General features: G+C 61.1%; 2 protein-coding genes across 2 annotated transcripts in view; both read right to left on the bottom strand.

Annotated features, from left to right (window-relative positions):
- Window positions 1-805: 805 nt before the first annotated feature.
- On the bottom strand, window positions 806-6,045 carry BESB_061830 (uncharacterized protein; the record flags this gene model as incomplete). Its single annotated transcript, XM_029364597.1, has 5 exons — window positions 806-1,102; window positions 1,677-3,185; window positions 3,657-4,616; window positions 5,011-5,116; window positions 5,453-6,045. The coding sequence occupies 5 exons, from the start codon at window positions 6,043-6,045 to the stop codon at window positions 806-808; spliced, it is 3,465 nt and encodes a 1,154-aa protein (XP_029219305.1).
- A 230-nt stretch (window positions 6,046-6,275) lies between these two features.
- BESB_061820 (uncharacterized protein) overlaps window positions 6,276-12,057 on the bottom strand; it is a gene marked incomplete at both ends in the record, with an annotated part of 30,929 nt that continues 25,147 nt past the window's right edge. Inside the window, 5 exons of the mRNA XM_029364596.1 lie at window positions 6,276-9,363; window positions 9,787-9,858; window positions 10,250-10,394; window positions 10,846-11,039; window positions 11,545-11,847. Coding sequence (XP_029219304.1) covers window positions 6,276-9,363; window positions 9,787-9,858; window positions 10,250-10,394; window positions 10,846-11,039; window positions 11,545-11,847 — 3,802 coding nt within the window. The remainder of the gene's footprint in view (window positions 9,364-9,786; window positions 9,859-10,249; window positions 10,395-10,845; window positions 11,040-11,544; window positions 11,848-12,057) is intronic.

The raw sequence follows: 12,057 nt of genomic DNA, 5'->3' as shown, positions 1-12,057 counted from the left end.
GCGACCACTTTTGTAACGGCAGCTGCATTGGACCGCGAGCTGGTTGCGCGTGGGCGGAGTTTCGTGCCTTCGGCGGAAGGGCGAGCAACCCCGCCTTCACTGAGGCGACCCGCTAGTTTAGTCGCCAAGACCTTCCAACTCAAGCTGCCTGCCGCAACCGCGATCTGAACTCTCCCTGCAGAGCGCGGCTGCAGAAGTCGCTACCGAGTTACGCGCCTCGGGAGGAGGAAGTCGCGCGGCTGACCCGCCGCCAGCTGAGCTCCAAGCGCTGCGACACCATCGCCGGCGCACGCGCGTCTCACAAGGACGCCGCTCCTCTGAAGAGGCAGGCCGTTCCCACAAGTTCCTTTCACAGCCATTTCTCGCCCTTAGCCTTTCATTTGGGGAGACGACTCCCCGTGACTCCGTCGGCAGCACAGACTGGCGCTCTCGAACAGATATCAAGCCGCAAATCCTATGCCAGGCAGCTAACGTCATCCGCGCATGCGTGCGCTAACGGCCGTACATAGATGCTATAGGACAACCCTTACGTAAACAGATGCAGAAACAAGTCTTTCTGCGGCATGCCCGTTGAACTTGGATGCTGGCGACGGCGCCAAATCACACAGCCGCGCTCACTTGCACTTCGTCTCCACTCAACACAGACGTCCGGGTAGGCGACCATATTCACAAGAAAATTCCAAACGAGGCACGCATATGCCGCGCGCCCTTTCCGACGCCACCGGCTTCAAAGAGTATACATAGGTTGACTGCAAATGGTCATACATATGTATACATATCTATATAACATATACATATATATATACTAGGCCTCCACGCTAGTGCGCGTGTCGGACCACGCCGCAGGCCCGTCGGCGGCGGCCGGAGGTTGCGCGCCGCTTTTCTTGCCCTCTTTCTGTGCAGCCTGGGCACTCGCGCCTCGGTCCGCAGGCCCGCCCGCACTGGCTGAGGGCTGCGGCGCCTCGCCGGCGCCCGCCGCCATGCGGTTGAGTCGCCCGTGCACGCGGAGAAACCCTGCGGGAGGATACAGCGAGGCGTCGTCCACGATCTCGCAGGTCTCTGCTGTCACGTCCGCGAAGGACGGCCCGAGCAGACGGCAAAACTGAGCGCACAGCGCACCATATTCAGCGATCCACGCGGCTGTGCGCACGCTAGAAATCAGGACACTCTTCTTTCTTTTCCAATAGAAGGATTTACGTACACCCGAATATATACTGCACGTGTGGTCGGATGAATGCATATGGCTCGCCGCCGCATCCACGGTGAGCGGAGAGCGCGAAGCCACGACCGGGAAAAGAGCGAACCGAGCACCGACGCGAGAGGAAGGGCGAGTCAGGACTCACGCGAACGAACTCCTGTTCAGGTACACTATATTCGGCGCGTATCACAACGCGCACTCGCTTCCTATCTATCCATTTCCAGGCGTAAGTCTGCACAGCCCTAAACCGTCTATTTTGTCTGTGTATAGAAGTCTCGACTGCTGAATATGGATCAGCGCAGAGACTGCAAAAAGACGACAAGGCCACCTGAGCGACGCCGCCAATCTCCGAAAAGGCAAGTGCCCCCGTGTGCACGGAGAGCCTACGCAGGGGCCGAGCGGCGCGCTGCGCTGAGATCACCCCCCCTCCTCCCCCGGGGAGCTGCATCTTGGAAGGCGGGCTTTGCGAGGGGCCTACCTGGAGCCGGAGTTCGAGGTTTTCTACGCCGTGGACGAGGAGATCCTTCATGCTGCTCACGCACCGGTCTCGAAATTTCTCGCCGATTTCCTCGGCGAGCGTCTCCGCCTCGGCCGGGGCCCGCCCCGCGGCGCACGCGCGGCGAATCTCGCCCAAGACGCCCGAGGGCCGGAAGGTGTAGACGCCGAAGTCAAAGTCGGCAGCCGCGGTGAAAAAGGAGGCGCGCGGCGGAGGGGCGGGGGAGGCGGCAGCGCGCGGAGACACGCCTGGCGACCCGGCACGGGCGTCGACAGCGTACTCCTGGACGCCTGCGACGGCAGGGAGGCCGAGGTCGACGTTCTTTCCAAGGAAGCGAGCCCGCAGAACGTCTGCAGCCACGCGCCGCTCGCCACAGCCTGTCGCCACGGAGGGGGAGGAGGGCGACGCGCCCTCGTCGCCACGAGACGACGACGTCCGCCCTGCGCCTGGCGCAGATCCTTGGCTGCCCTCCTCGAGCCGAGGCCTCTCGCGCCACCCCGCGGGAGACGAAGAGGGCGAGGCGCTGTCCAGGCCCTCGCCACGTCTCCGGCCTCGCAAGTCGAGGGCCGCCTGGGGCAAATCGCCATTTCCAGACTCTGTCTCTGTCCACCGCGCGGTGTCTCCTTCGTCGCCAACCGCCGATGAGGCCCACACCGCGACCGCGCCGGACCCTCGGGCCCGGCTCTCTTCCTGCTTCGAAGTCCCCTGGGGGCTGCCCTGCACCTGGCGACCCCCAAAACCTCGGCGTTGGCCGCCGATGTTGGAAGCCTCCCCAACCATGGGAGCCGCTCGGTGTCCGTCTGCTGTTTGCCAGACTGCAGACTCCGCCGCGCCGCCTCGTCCAGAGAGCCGCTTGTCCTCGTTACATCCGCTGTCGTCCTGGGCGTCTCGATTGACCGCCGCCGGGTGCCGCGGAGACGCTTTCTCGCCTTGCAGGTCTCTCTCTGCGTGTCGGGCGTCGAGGGCGACGAGCACGAGACCTGAAGAACTTTCTGCAATTTTTCTCGGTCTTCCGCGTGCGGAGTCTCCCTCGCCTCGTGGGCTGGACGACTCGCCGCCCTGCTGAAGAGACGCGGGCGACGACGCCGCCTTCTCCGGGTCCGCGCCTCCCCCGCCGAACTCGGCTAGAAAAAGGCGCACGACCGCGGCCATGATTTCGTTCCCAAAGCCCCCCGTCTTCCACAAACTGGACTCGGCTACCGCGCACGCGGATCTCCTCCCGTGGCAGCGCCTCTCCCCTTCCTCAGCGCTGTCTCCAGCGTCGCTCTGCGACGGAGGCGGGGTTCTGCTTCGCGCGCCTTCGGCCGCCTGCTCGGCGACAAATGGAGCCGCGCCGGCGCGCCGAGAAGCCCCCCCGGGCGGCGCGCGACCCCCGCCCCCGAGGCTCTGCAGCTGCTCTCGATAGTGCGGGTCGCCGCGGAGGACGCAGTGCCGAAAAATTGCCCGAGGCCACGCCGCGTTCACGACGCCGCCGTAGATGTGGTCGTAGGCCTGGACGGCACACAAAGGGGCAAAAAACAAGAGCTGAATGCGCAGAAAACCATACGAGATCGACGCATACCAAGGATTCAGCCGGGACTGCCGGCGGCCACCTACACCCACACACCACATCTGCATCTGCTTAGACTGCTGTCTACCGCCCCTCTCTCTGTTTTCTTCTCGTTCTTATACGTAATCCAACGACAACAGTATGTAAAGGAGATTCTAAAAGCATACGCGCAGAGCAACCTTCACAATGAATCACAATTGAATTTTCAGATAAACTGCCAATGTTCTCCAAATCTTCTCGACTTTTTTTGCCGAACAGTCAATACTTGTCTCTGCCTCTGTGTCTCTTCGAATCTCGTCTGGCTGGCTATGGGCGGCGAGCTGCAGGTGGAAAGGCAGATTTGTTCTGAGGTTTTCCGCGGCTTCGCTTCTCGCCTTTTGCGACTCCCTTATGCGTTGCAAGCCTCCCCTTACTCTTGCGACGATGACGCTCGCCATGGCGTCGGGATGGACTTCGATGAAGAGAAGAACTTCCTTAAGCGACAGGTGAACGACCTTGAAGGGACTCAGGAGCGTGTCGCCGGCGCCTTTCTCGCGCGCCAGCAGGGCGGTGATGGTGCGGCCGTCATCGTCGTCTACAGCGCCTTCACAGCGGACCTTATCGCACTGGCGGTAGTCTCCCGCGCCCATTCTTCCTGCCCCCCCTGGCTGAACCCCGGAGCTCGTGCGCTCGCCGCTCTGCAGCGACGGGAGAGAGCCTCGGCGCGCCAAGCTGTCCCTCCGCGTCTGCTGAAAGCCGCCGCTGGTGCCGGACGAGGCAAAGAGTGCAGCGCGGCCGCGCTCCGGCCTCCTCTCCCAGATGCCGGCGTCTCTAGCGGCGCAAGAGGCAAGCGAAGGAGCGCCACCAGAGGCCTCCCTGGCCTCCTCCAGCTGAGTCGCGTCGGCGCTCCGCATCGTCGCCTCTTCGCAGCTGAGTTCAAACAGGAGCGTCTGAACGAGGTCGCCTAGAGGCGGAGTCTGGGACGAAGGCGCGAGCTCTGAGACGTTGGAGGCCGCGCCTCCCTCGAGCCACGCGCTGCCGTCTTGCCCCCCGACTCCTCCCTCGAACGCGTCTCTCGTCAAGGCGGTGCGAGAGACCGGCGGCGCATCCGCGCTTTGCCTTGGCTCGCGCTTAGTGGCCTCGTCGCCGCAGAAGACAGCCGGCGTCTCGGCGGCGCCGGCGGAACTTGGCCGCGGCACGCGATCGAGAAGTCGGAGAATTCGCGCGCGGCGCGCGAGGTCGTGTTCGCGAACTTTCCGCGCCAGACAACGCAGCGAAAGAAAAAACTCCACCGCCTTCAACTGGAGCGCCACCAGCGCCGCCAAGCGATTCACAGTCAGATGCAGCTGCAGGCACCCCGCCGCCAGGAAGAAACGCGAGCTCTCCAAGAAAAGCTGAAAAAAACAACACAGGGAAAGTGACATAAGAATATAACACAACGCGCCACCCACTGCGACCGCCACATAAAACAAATACATCATATACCTACTACATATCAATATACATATATACATATACCTATATATATGAGATGAAAATACCCATGGAAGGAGAGGAAACCCGAAGACCTACACCAGTATACGAACGTATATGCATATATATGTATTCATGTATGCACATCCACAGACATATGCAACCCGCTTCGCAGGCGCCCCTGCATAGAGGGAAGGAGGGGATGTTGTGGCTTTCGCCACACACCCGACATGTGCGAGGAAAAGACCTTTTTCAGCGAACAGATCTACTTCACGTGACTGTCTCTCGCCCGCGGAGACGAACGCGTGTGCGGACCTGGAGAGTGAGGAGGAGACAGTCTTCCCCGGCCTCGGAGTAAAGAACGTCAATGTCTCGGCCGATGCACTCCATGCAGCGGAACGCTTCCTCTTGCAGCAGCGAGCTGAGAAGAAAAAATCCGAGGCATGCACAGACCTACGCGATGCAAGTCAGCTGTAGACCGCAGACGCCAGCCACGCAATAAAACAAAAACAAACGAAGTACAGACATGCGTGAGTGCAGAGAGCGATGCACACAGAAAGGTAACAGGCGAGAGACCGCAGAAGTCGACAGCGAAACACACGCTAGGGCACAAGAATGTGAAGGAGTTTCACGCGCCCAAGGCAGGCATCAGCAGATGGCAGTTGAGATGCAGCAGCGCATGTACTGGCGTCCCTTATCGCTCGTCCACTGCGCGAACGCCGTCAGATTCTCTCCCTTTTTTTGGCATGCGACTTACGCAAGTTCGCTCGTAAGGCCGAGTTGGACGTGGGCTTTGACGAGGACGTCGAGCTGCACGCGTTTCTTCTCGGTGCTTTCGCCCCGCGCCTCTCCCAGGGCGTCTGGAAGCAGGCACATACGCCGATGCAGATGCGAAACGATGGCGAGCGCGAGGCTCTCTGCAATGCTGCGCTCGTCGCTCCATGGCAGCGCATGCGCCTTCGCGGCCTCTCCGCTCGCGAAAGCGACAGAAGGAGACGCAGAAGGCGTGGAGACGGGCACAGACGTGTGCGCACCCAGAGAGACGAGGAGGCCCAACGAGGCGTCCAAGGCGCTCGCGCGGGAGCCGGGCGCGAGAGCGTCCGCAGGCGCAGCCTCGGCGGAGCCGCGCGAGGCGGAGAAGACAGAAGACTCCAGCGAAGAAGCCAGGGAAGACCGGCAAGCCGAGGGCGCCAGCGGAGCGCCGCTGCGCAAACGTGGCGCGCGAGGAAGCGAGAGGGAGAACTGACAGCAGCGAAGAAGGTCGTCGAGGTGGTCGTGCTCTAAGAGAAGACTGAGGAAGGCAACCGGCACATCACAGCCGCGCGCAGCACGCGAAATGAAGGACCCCATGGACACACGTCGATGCGAAGACGATCCTGACTTCCGGCTGAAGCACCTCGTCGCAAAACGCACCAGAAGCGCACGTATAGACACACACGCAGTTGTGCTTGAGCACGTATATTGGTGTATGCATCCCCACGCAGCCTCCAGACCTCTGCGCCCTTGGACTGCTTGCACGCCACAGGATGAAAAACGCCCACGCCAGCCTGTTGTTGTCTGCTTCGCCCGTCGGTCTTCGCTTACTCGAGGGCGCGCTCGAGGCCCTGGAAGGCCGGGACGGCGGTGAGGAGTCGGCAGAGCAGGTAGAAGCGCCCCGAGTCGACGTAGACGTCCAGCCTCCCGTCGAGGAGCTTGAGGAGCTCGGCGACGCCTGCGAAGGCGCTGCTGCTGGCGAATGCGGAATAGGCGAGAATCGCCAGTTCGACTTCGCACTCCAGCGGCAGCGGCTGCGAAGGCAGACGCGCCGCGGTCCAGTCGCTCGCGTGAGCGCAGGCGTCGTCCTCCGCTCGAGTGTCTTCTTCGCCGTCACTGCAGCCTCCGTCGTTCCAGCAGCGCCACAGCGTGACTTGCCGGCGCAGCACGCGGAGGGCTTCGTCGCCGACGCCCTTGCCGCTGCCGCCGACAGCGAGGAACTGATGCAGCAGACTCAGGGGCCATTCGAACCACTCGATCGCCACTTCCTCTTCGTCCAGGTCTTCGCTATCGTCGCCCGCGCACTCCTCGACTTCCTCCTGCTCTTTGTCTTCCTCGTCTGGCGCGGGTAGGCGCCGCGAGCTCTCGCGGAACTCCTGCTGCTGGTGGGCGACGAAGGCGCAGACCACGGCCTGCGCGACCGCCTGGGAGGACAGGCTCTGCGCAGAGACATCTAGGTAGTGGCGACAGAGGGCGAGCCGCGGCTTCGGGGCAGTCGGAACGCCCACACGCTGGAGAAGGGCGAGCAGCAGCGCCGCCGGCGACTCCTGATTCTGCTTGACGACTGCGGCGAGCGGCCAGCGCAGCAGGCGTGCGACCGCCAGACACACCAGCAGCCGCGTGGAAAACGGGAGAGTCGCCGCGCTGCAGCGCCGCAGCAACTGCTCAAGAAGCCCCAGACACTCGCGCCGACGTCCAGAAGGCAACGACGCGGCGAGGGACGAGCACCAGGAAACCGACGTGGAGGCCTTGGAAGCAGAGGGGCCTGCCTCTGCTGCAGCGGCCGCCTGAGAGAGCGCGGCGCCACCCGCCGGATGAGCTTCTTCTTCCATCAAAAGCTCAAAGAGCTCCAGCTGATGCGGCAGAAGAGCCGGCAGCTCCTCTCGCCAGCGGTGCGAGAAGCACGCAGCACCCGCGATGGCTTCTTTGAGCGCGCGCAGCTCCTCCGCGTGCTCCGCCGCTCCAGCCTCGTTCGCCGCTTCTCCACCCTCCAGGTTCTCTCGCGCGTCGGCGTCGAGCTCCCTATTAGCCAGCAGGCGCTCCGCGCCCTCGCCGCTGGGGAGGCTGAGGCCCTCAGCGGGGCGTCGTGACTCCGCCAGCTCGAGACTGAAGACTTTGACTGCGCGCAGAAGCAACTCCGCGAGCGCGACGTCGTCTGCAAGCAGCTGCAGCTGCGCCTGCAGATCGTCGACAGCGCCTCCTCCGTCGACCGCGGGTTTGTCCCGCTCGCTCTCTGGCTCTTCGCGCCTCTCGGCTTCGTCCCCGGGGCTCTCGTTGGAGTCTTTTCGGCTTCCCTCTTGAGAAGGCCCTCCACTCTCTCTCCGCGTCTTCGATCGGCTCGTGGGACTTCGGCTGTCGCGCCCGTCGCCCTTCCCCTTCCGCAGAGCGTCTTGACTGCCTCTTCGCTTCTCTCTTCCTATTCCCCCGCCAGTCTCGCCGTCGTTGCGATCTTTTGTCGGCCATCTGGCGCTCACCGCGTTGCGCGACATGCCTCCACTTCTGCCGTACTGCCCTCTCTCTTCGGCGCCATCGCGCTCGCATCTGCTCAGTCGCTCTCCTTTCTCCTCCTCTCCGCGCTGGAGCCTTCGCGAGATGCAGGGTGAGAAGCGCGCGACAAGGCACTTGGCAGCCAGCACGCGGTTGGAGTTGATCAGATTCGACGATGCCCGCTGCAGGAACCTAAGCAGCGTCGCGGTCTCGAAAAACCCGCGCGACGAGCAGGCGGCGACCGCAGGCGCCGCAGCGAACGGCGCCGCCCACGGAGGCGGCAAGGAGGAGAAGGAACCGTCTGGGGGGGGCATGCACGCAGCTGCGGCCGCGGCGGGCGAAGAGAAGAAGCGCGACGAGCCGAGGAGAAGCGTTGCACACGAGGCTCCCCACACGCACGGCACGGGCCTGTCACCATCTGCGAGAGCTTCAGCAGAGGCGGGGGAAGGGGTGGGCGAAGACGCGCCCGCACAGAGAGCGGCCTCGATGCGGAAGGGCAGCGCCGGCAGATGCGCTGGCAGTAGCGCCTCGACTCTCTCGCGGAGGTCGTCGTAGCTATCGAAGGCGAGGGGATGATGGAAAGCGAGCGAGTTTAACGCAGCGTCCTGGTCTGCTAAGGGGCGACGCAGCCCGTCCGAGCTCGCTTGCTCGCTCGCCTGTTCGAGAGGCCTGATAAACGGCGTCACGGCTGCCTCTGCCGCCGCGATGGACTGCGCGGCCAGCAGCAGCAACAAACGCGACGCAATGTCCTGAAGGAGAGGGAGAGACACCACTGCCGCAGACTCCCAGACAGCCTCCGCTTCCTTGCCATCGCTCTCGCCATCACTATCTCCGCGGGCGTCTCCCGGGCGTCCCTGTGGCCCGACGAGTGTCTCCTCGAGCCCCTCGTCCGCTCGGTCCTCGCCCCCCCCAGCGACTTTGGAGCGCCAGAAGGAAGCGACGCGTCGGCGCCCGCGACTGTGAGTCTTGAACACGCACGCCAGCTCCCACGGCTGCAGTGGCAGACACGAGAGCAAAGTGGCGGACTGAGACTCCGCGCCGGCAGCCGCGGGGGAAGAGGCGCTCGCAGGCGGCGCCGCAAACGACGACGCGAGGCACGACGACAGCAGGGAAGACGAAGGGAGAGAAGAAGAAAAAAACGCGGGAAATGGAGCAGAAAAGGGAGCAGAAGGCGGACAATCCACTCCGCCTTGCTCGCTGCTCGGATCGCGCTCCGAGGCGGCGCCGGCTTGGAGAGGCGACGCTTGCCTTCGGCCCTCCATGCCCGCGTCGAGCTCTCGCGCAGAGAAAACGCAGCGACTGAGGTAAAAGACCAACGCCTCCCGCGAACAGAGGCCTGCGTCGGCAGCACCCGACGCAGGCGAACTGGGCGACGCCGCGGCGCTCAGAAGCAGCTGCAGCGCCATGGCCAGCAGCATGGCTTGGTCTCTGTGCAGGCGACAGACAGAGGACAGGCGAAGGACGGGATGGGAGTGAGCGCCGACAGGCAAACTGAAAAATGGAAAACGCGGAGATGAAAGCGGCGGAAACTCACACGCGAGACGAAGGGACGGGAGATACCCCAGGGTAGAACAATTAAGCCTCAAATCGCAAGGCAGACCGCACCAAAAGACACCCGAAAGACGAGGAAAGACAAGGTGTCCGAGTCAGTGGAAGCATCGACGCGACAGGTGCGGCGAGGGAGAGGAGACAAACAACGCGTCCCAGAAGATCGCCACGTCTCAAAGAGAGAAAACGCAGACGAGCAAGCAGCGAAGTGAGCAGATCAACTGCAAAGGAGAGAAGCCACACAAAACAGACGAAACGAACACACATGATGGCCCGAGAGAGAGGGAAGCGGGGAAAGCGCACCTGGCGAACAGCTCCTGCTCCAGCTTGGCGGCGACATCCAAAAGGAACAGCGCCGCGAGGGCCCCGGGGAACCTGAAGGAAAACGATCCGAGAAATGTACCCGAAATAACGAGGCATACGAGAGAGAGAACGAGAAGCAACCGAGACGAGAAGCCAGCCGCTTTCTGAAGTCAGGCCCCGTACCCTGACAGCGTTTTTTACACGATGCAGTAAACAGATACAAGCACATACAAGCATACATGCCTGTGGACTTTTCGAAGACTTCTAGCAGAGCGCCTCCCGCGGAACAGGAAAGATACTCAAAACCAGACGAAAAATCTCTATAAAATCGGCGTTAGGATGCATGCGCATGCAACAAACACAAACTCATGGTGCAGGTAAACCACATGCAGATCGGTGTCGAGAGCGGGCCATACACGCGTCGCTGTGTCTGAGCTGAGAAACAATACTTTTAAGAACTCACCCGTGGAGTTTGAAGAGCTCATAGCTTCTTATCCAGGTCTTGAGGCGCTCGCGGCCGTCAGCCCAGCAGCCTCCCTCCTTGAAAGACGCGAGGAGATGCGTGACTTCGTGAACAGTTATGAAAATATCCAAACTCGGGCGCAGACCTGAAAAGACCCTCGCAAAAAAATTAGGCAACGCAGCAAATGCATCCACCTCTCACTCACACACACATATACACCTATATATATTTTATATTTATATATATGCATATATATATATGCACATAGTTTGCTCGATTGCAGGCGCCAGCACACCACACTCACGCGCACATGCGATGCAGCGCGTGGCGGTGGAATGCGTTTTTTCACCATGACCAATATGTGTATATAAATATATACGAATATCAATTGTACGCAGCCGGGGGCACCACCACGCACACGTGTCCAATGTATATCAATATGTATGTATAAATATATGTACACACGTATATGTACAGATATACATATATATACGGCCACATGCCTGCATGGGCGACTGCATCTTCTGCTTGCGCGACGCCGCCCAGCCCCTAAACTTGCTTTCGCGCGCTCTGCGCGACAGGCTCGTGGATCCGACCTGTGAGGCGCCTCCATCGGCGGGCGTCAGCGTATTTATGGCAAGAAATCAGCGCATCCAGCAGCTCGCCACAGTCGCTGCGGAAGTCGAGAGGCGCGGGCAGGCGATGCTCCTCAAGCAGTACATAGGCATGGAACAGGAGAGAGAGCGAGGAACAGTACGCAGCCTCGTGAAGCTGCGCCAACAGCTGCCGCCTGAGCAAGAGCACAACAAACCAAGCACTGCTTTTTGGAGTAGAACAGTCAAACGCGTCGACTGAGTAGAACGTTTGGTGACTAAAGAGTCGACGCAGCCCTCCTCTCTGAAGCAGACGGCGAGCAGACGAAAGAGATGCAGCTGAAGGCCATCCGCGGCTGAGGCGCGTTGCCTTACCCGAGCGCCGTGAGAGGCAGCCACCCACGCGGAGGCGGCGCGATGAAAACGCTCAGACAAAAAGCTTTAACATCAAGACAGAGAGAAGAAAGAAAGGCAACGCCTATACATACACAGGCATACCGATAGATCTATACATACATAAAGGTATATATATGTATATAAGCGTATGCAGGTGCGATGCGTAGGGACACGATTCATTGAAAAAGTCGCATGCACATGTATTGGCGGGAAGACGTATGGTTGCTTTCTTCTGCGTGTGCAGTGGACCGGCAACTGGATACAGATACCGCGGTGCATGCGTTTTTGCGTGTTTCCTTTCTGTACCTGAAGAGCGGATGCTTGTTCAGGAGGAAGTGAATAAGCGCATCGGCGAGTCGAAGTCCATGAGGCACGAGCGGCAGACCGGCTTGCCTGTCGCGAAGTTCGTCAACTTCTCTTTTCTCGTCTCTACTCCGCGTCTCGTCGCTTTCTCTCGAGTCTCCACTTCTTCGCTTTCTTTTGTTTTTGCTCTCCAACTCGGCCTTGCTCTCCGCGTCTGCGCCGCCCTTGGCCAGCAGCGCGTCGCGGCGCCGCACGAAGCGACGGAGGAGGCGCTCCGAGGCGTCGAATCGACACTGGAGGAAGGCCCTGGAAAAGAAAATAAAAGAACTCACGAGGCAGCGCCATAATGCCAGACTAATACAGTTTTGGAAATATTGTTTCAGACTTAAAATTGAAACAACTTTGTAGATCAATCAGTCTTTCATAATGTTAATAGTTTCAAGAGACGCCCTCGGAGAAGCAGACGCACAACAGCGAGGCGACAGCGGACTCGCGCAGAGGCTGGACACCAGGAGC

The sequence above is a fragment of the Besnoitia besnoiti genome, chromosome V (assembly GCF_002563875.1).
Source record: "Besnoitia besnoiti strain Bb-Ger1 chromosome V, whole genome shotgun sequence".
Taxonomy (NCBI): Eukaryota; Apicomplexa; class Conoidasida; order Eucoccidiorida; family Sarcocystidae; genus Besnoitia; species Besnoitia besnoiti.
The sequence above is the reverse complement of the archived record's forward strand: the minus strand, read 5'-3'. Positions and strand labels throughout refer to the sequence as shown.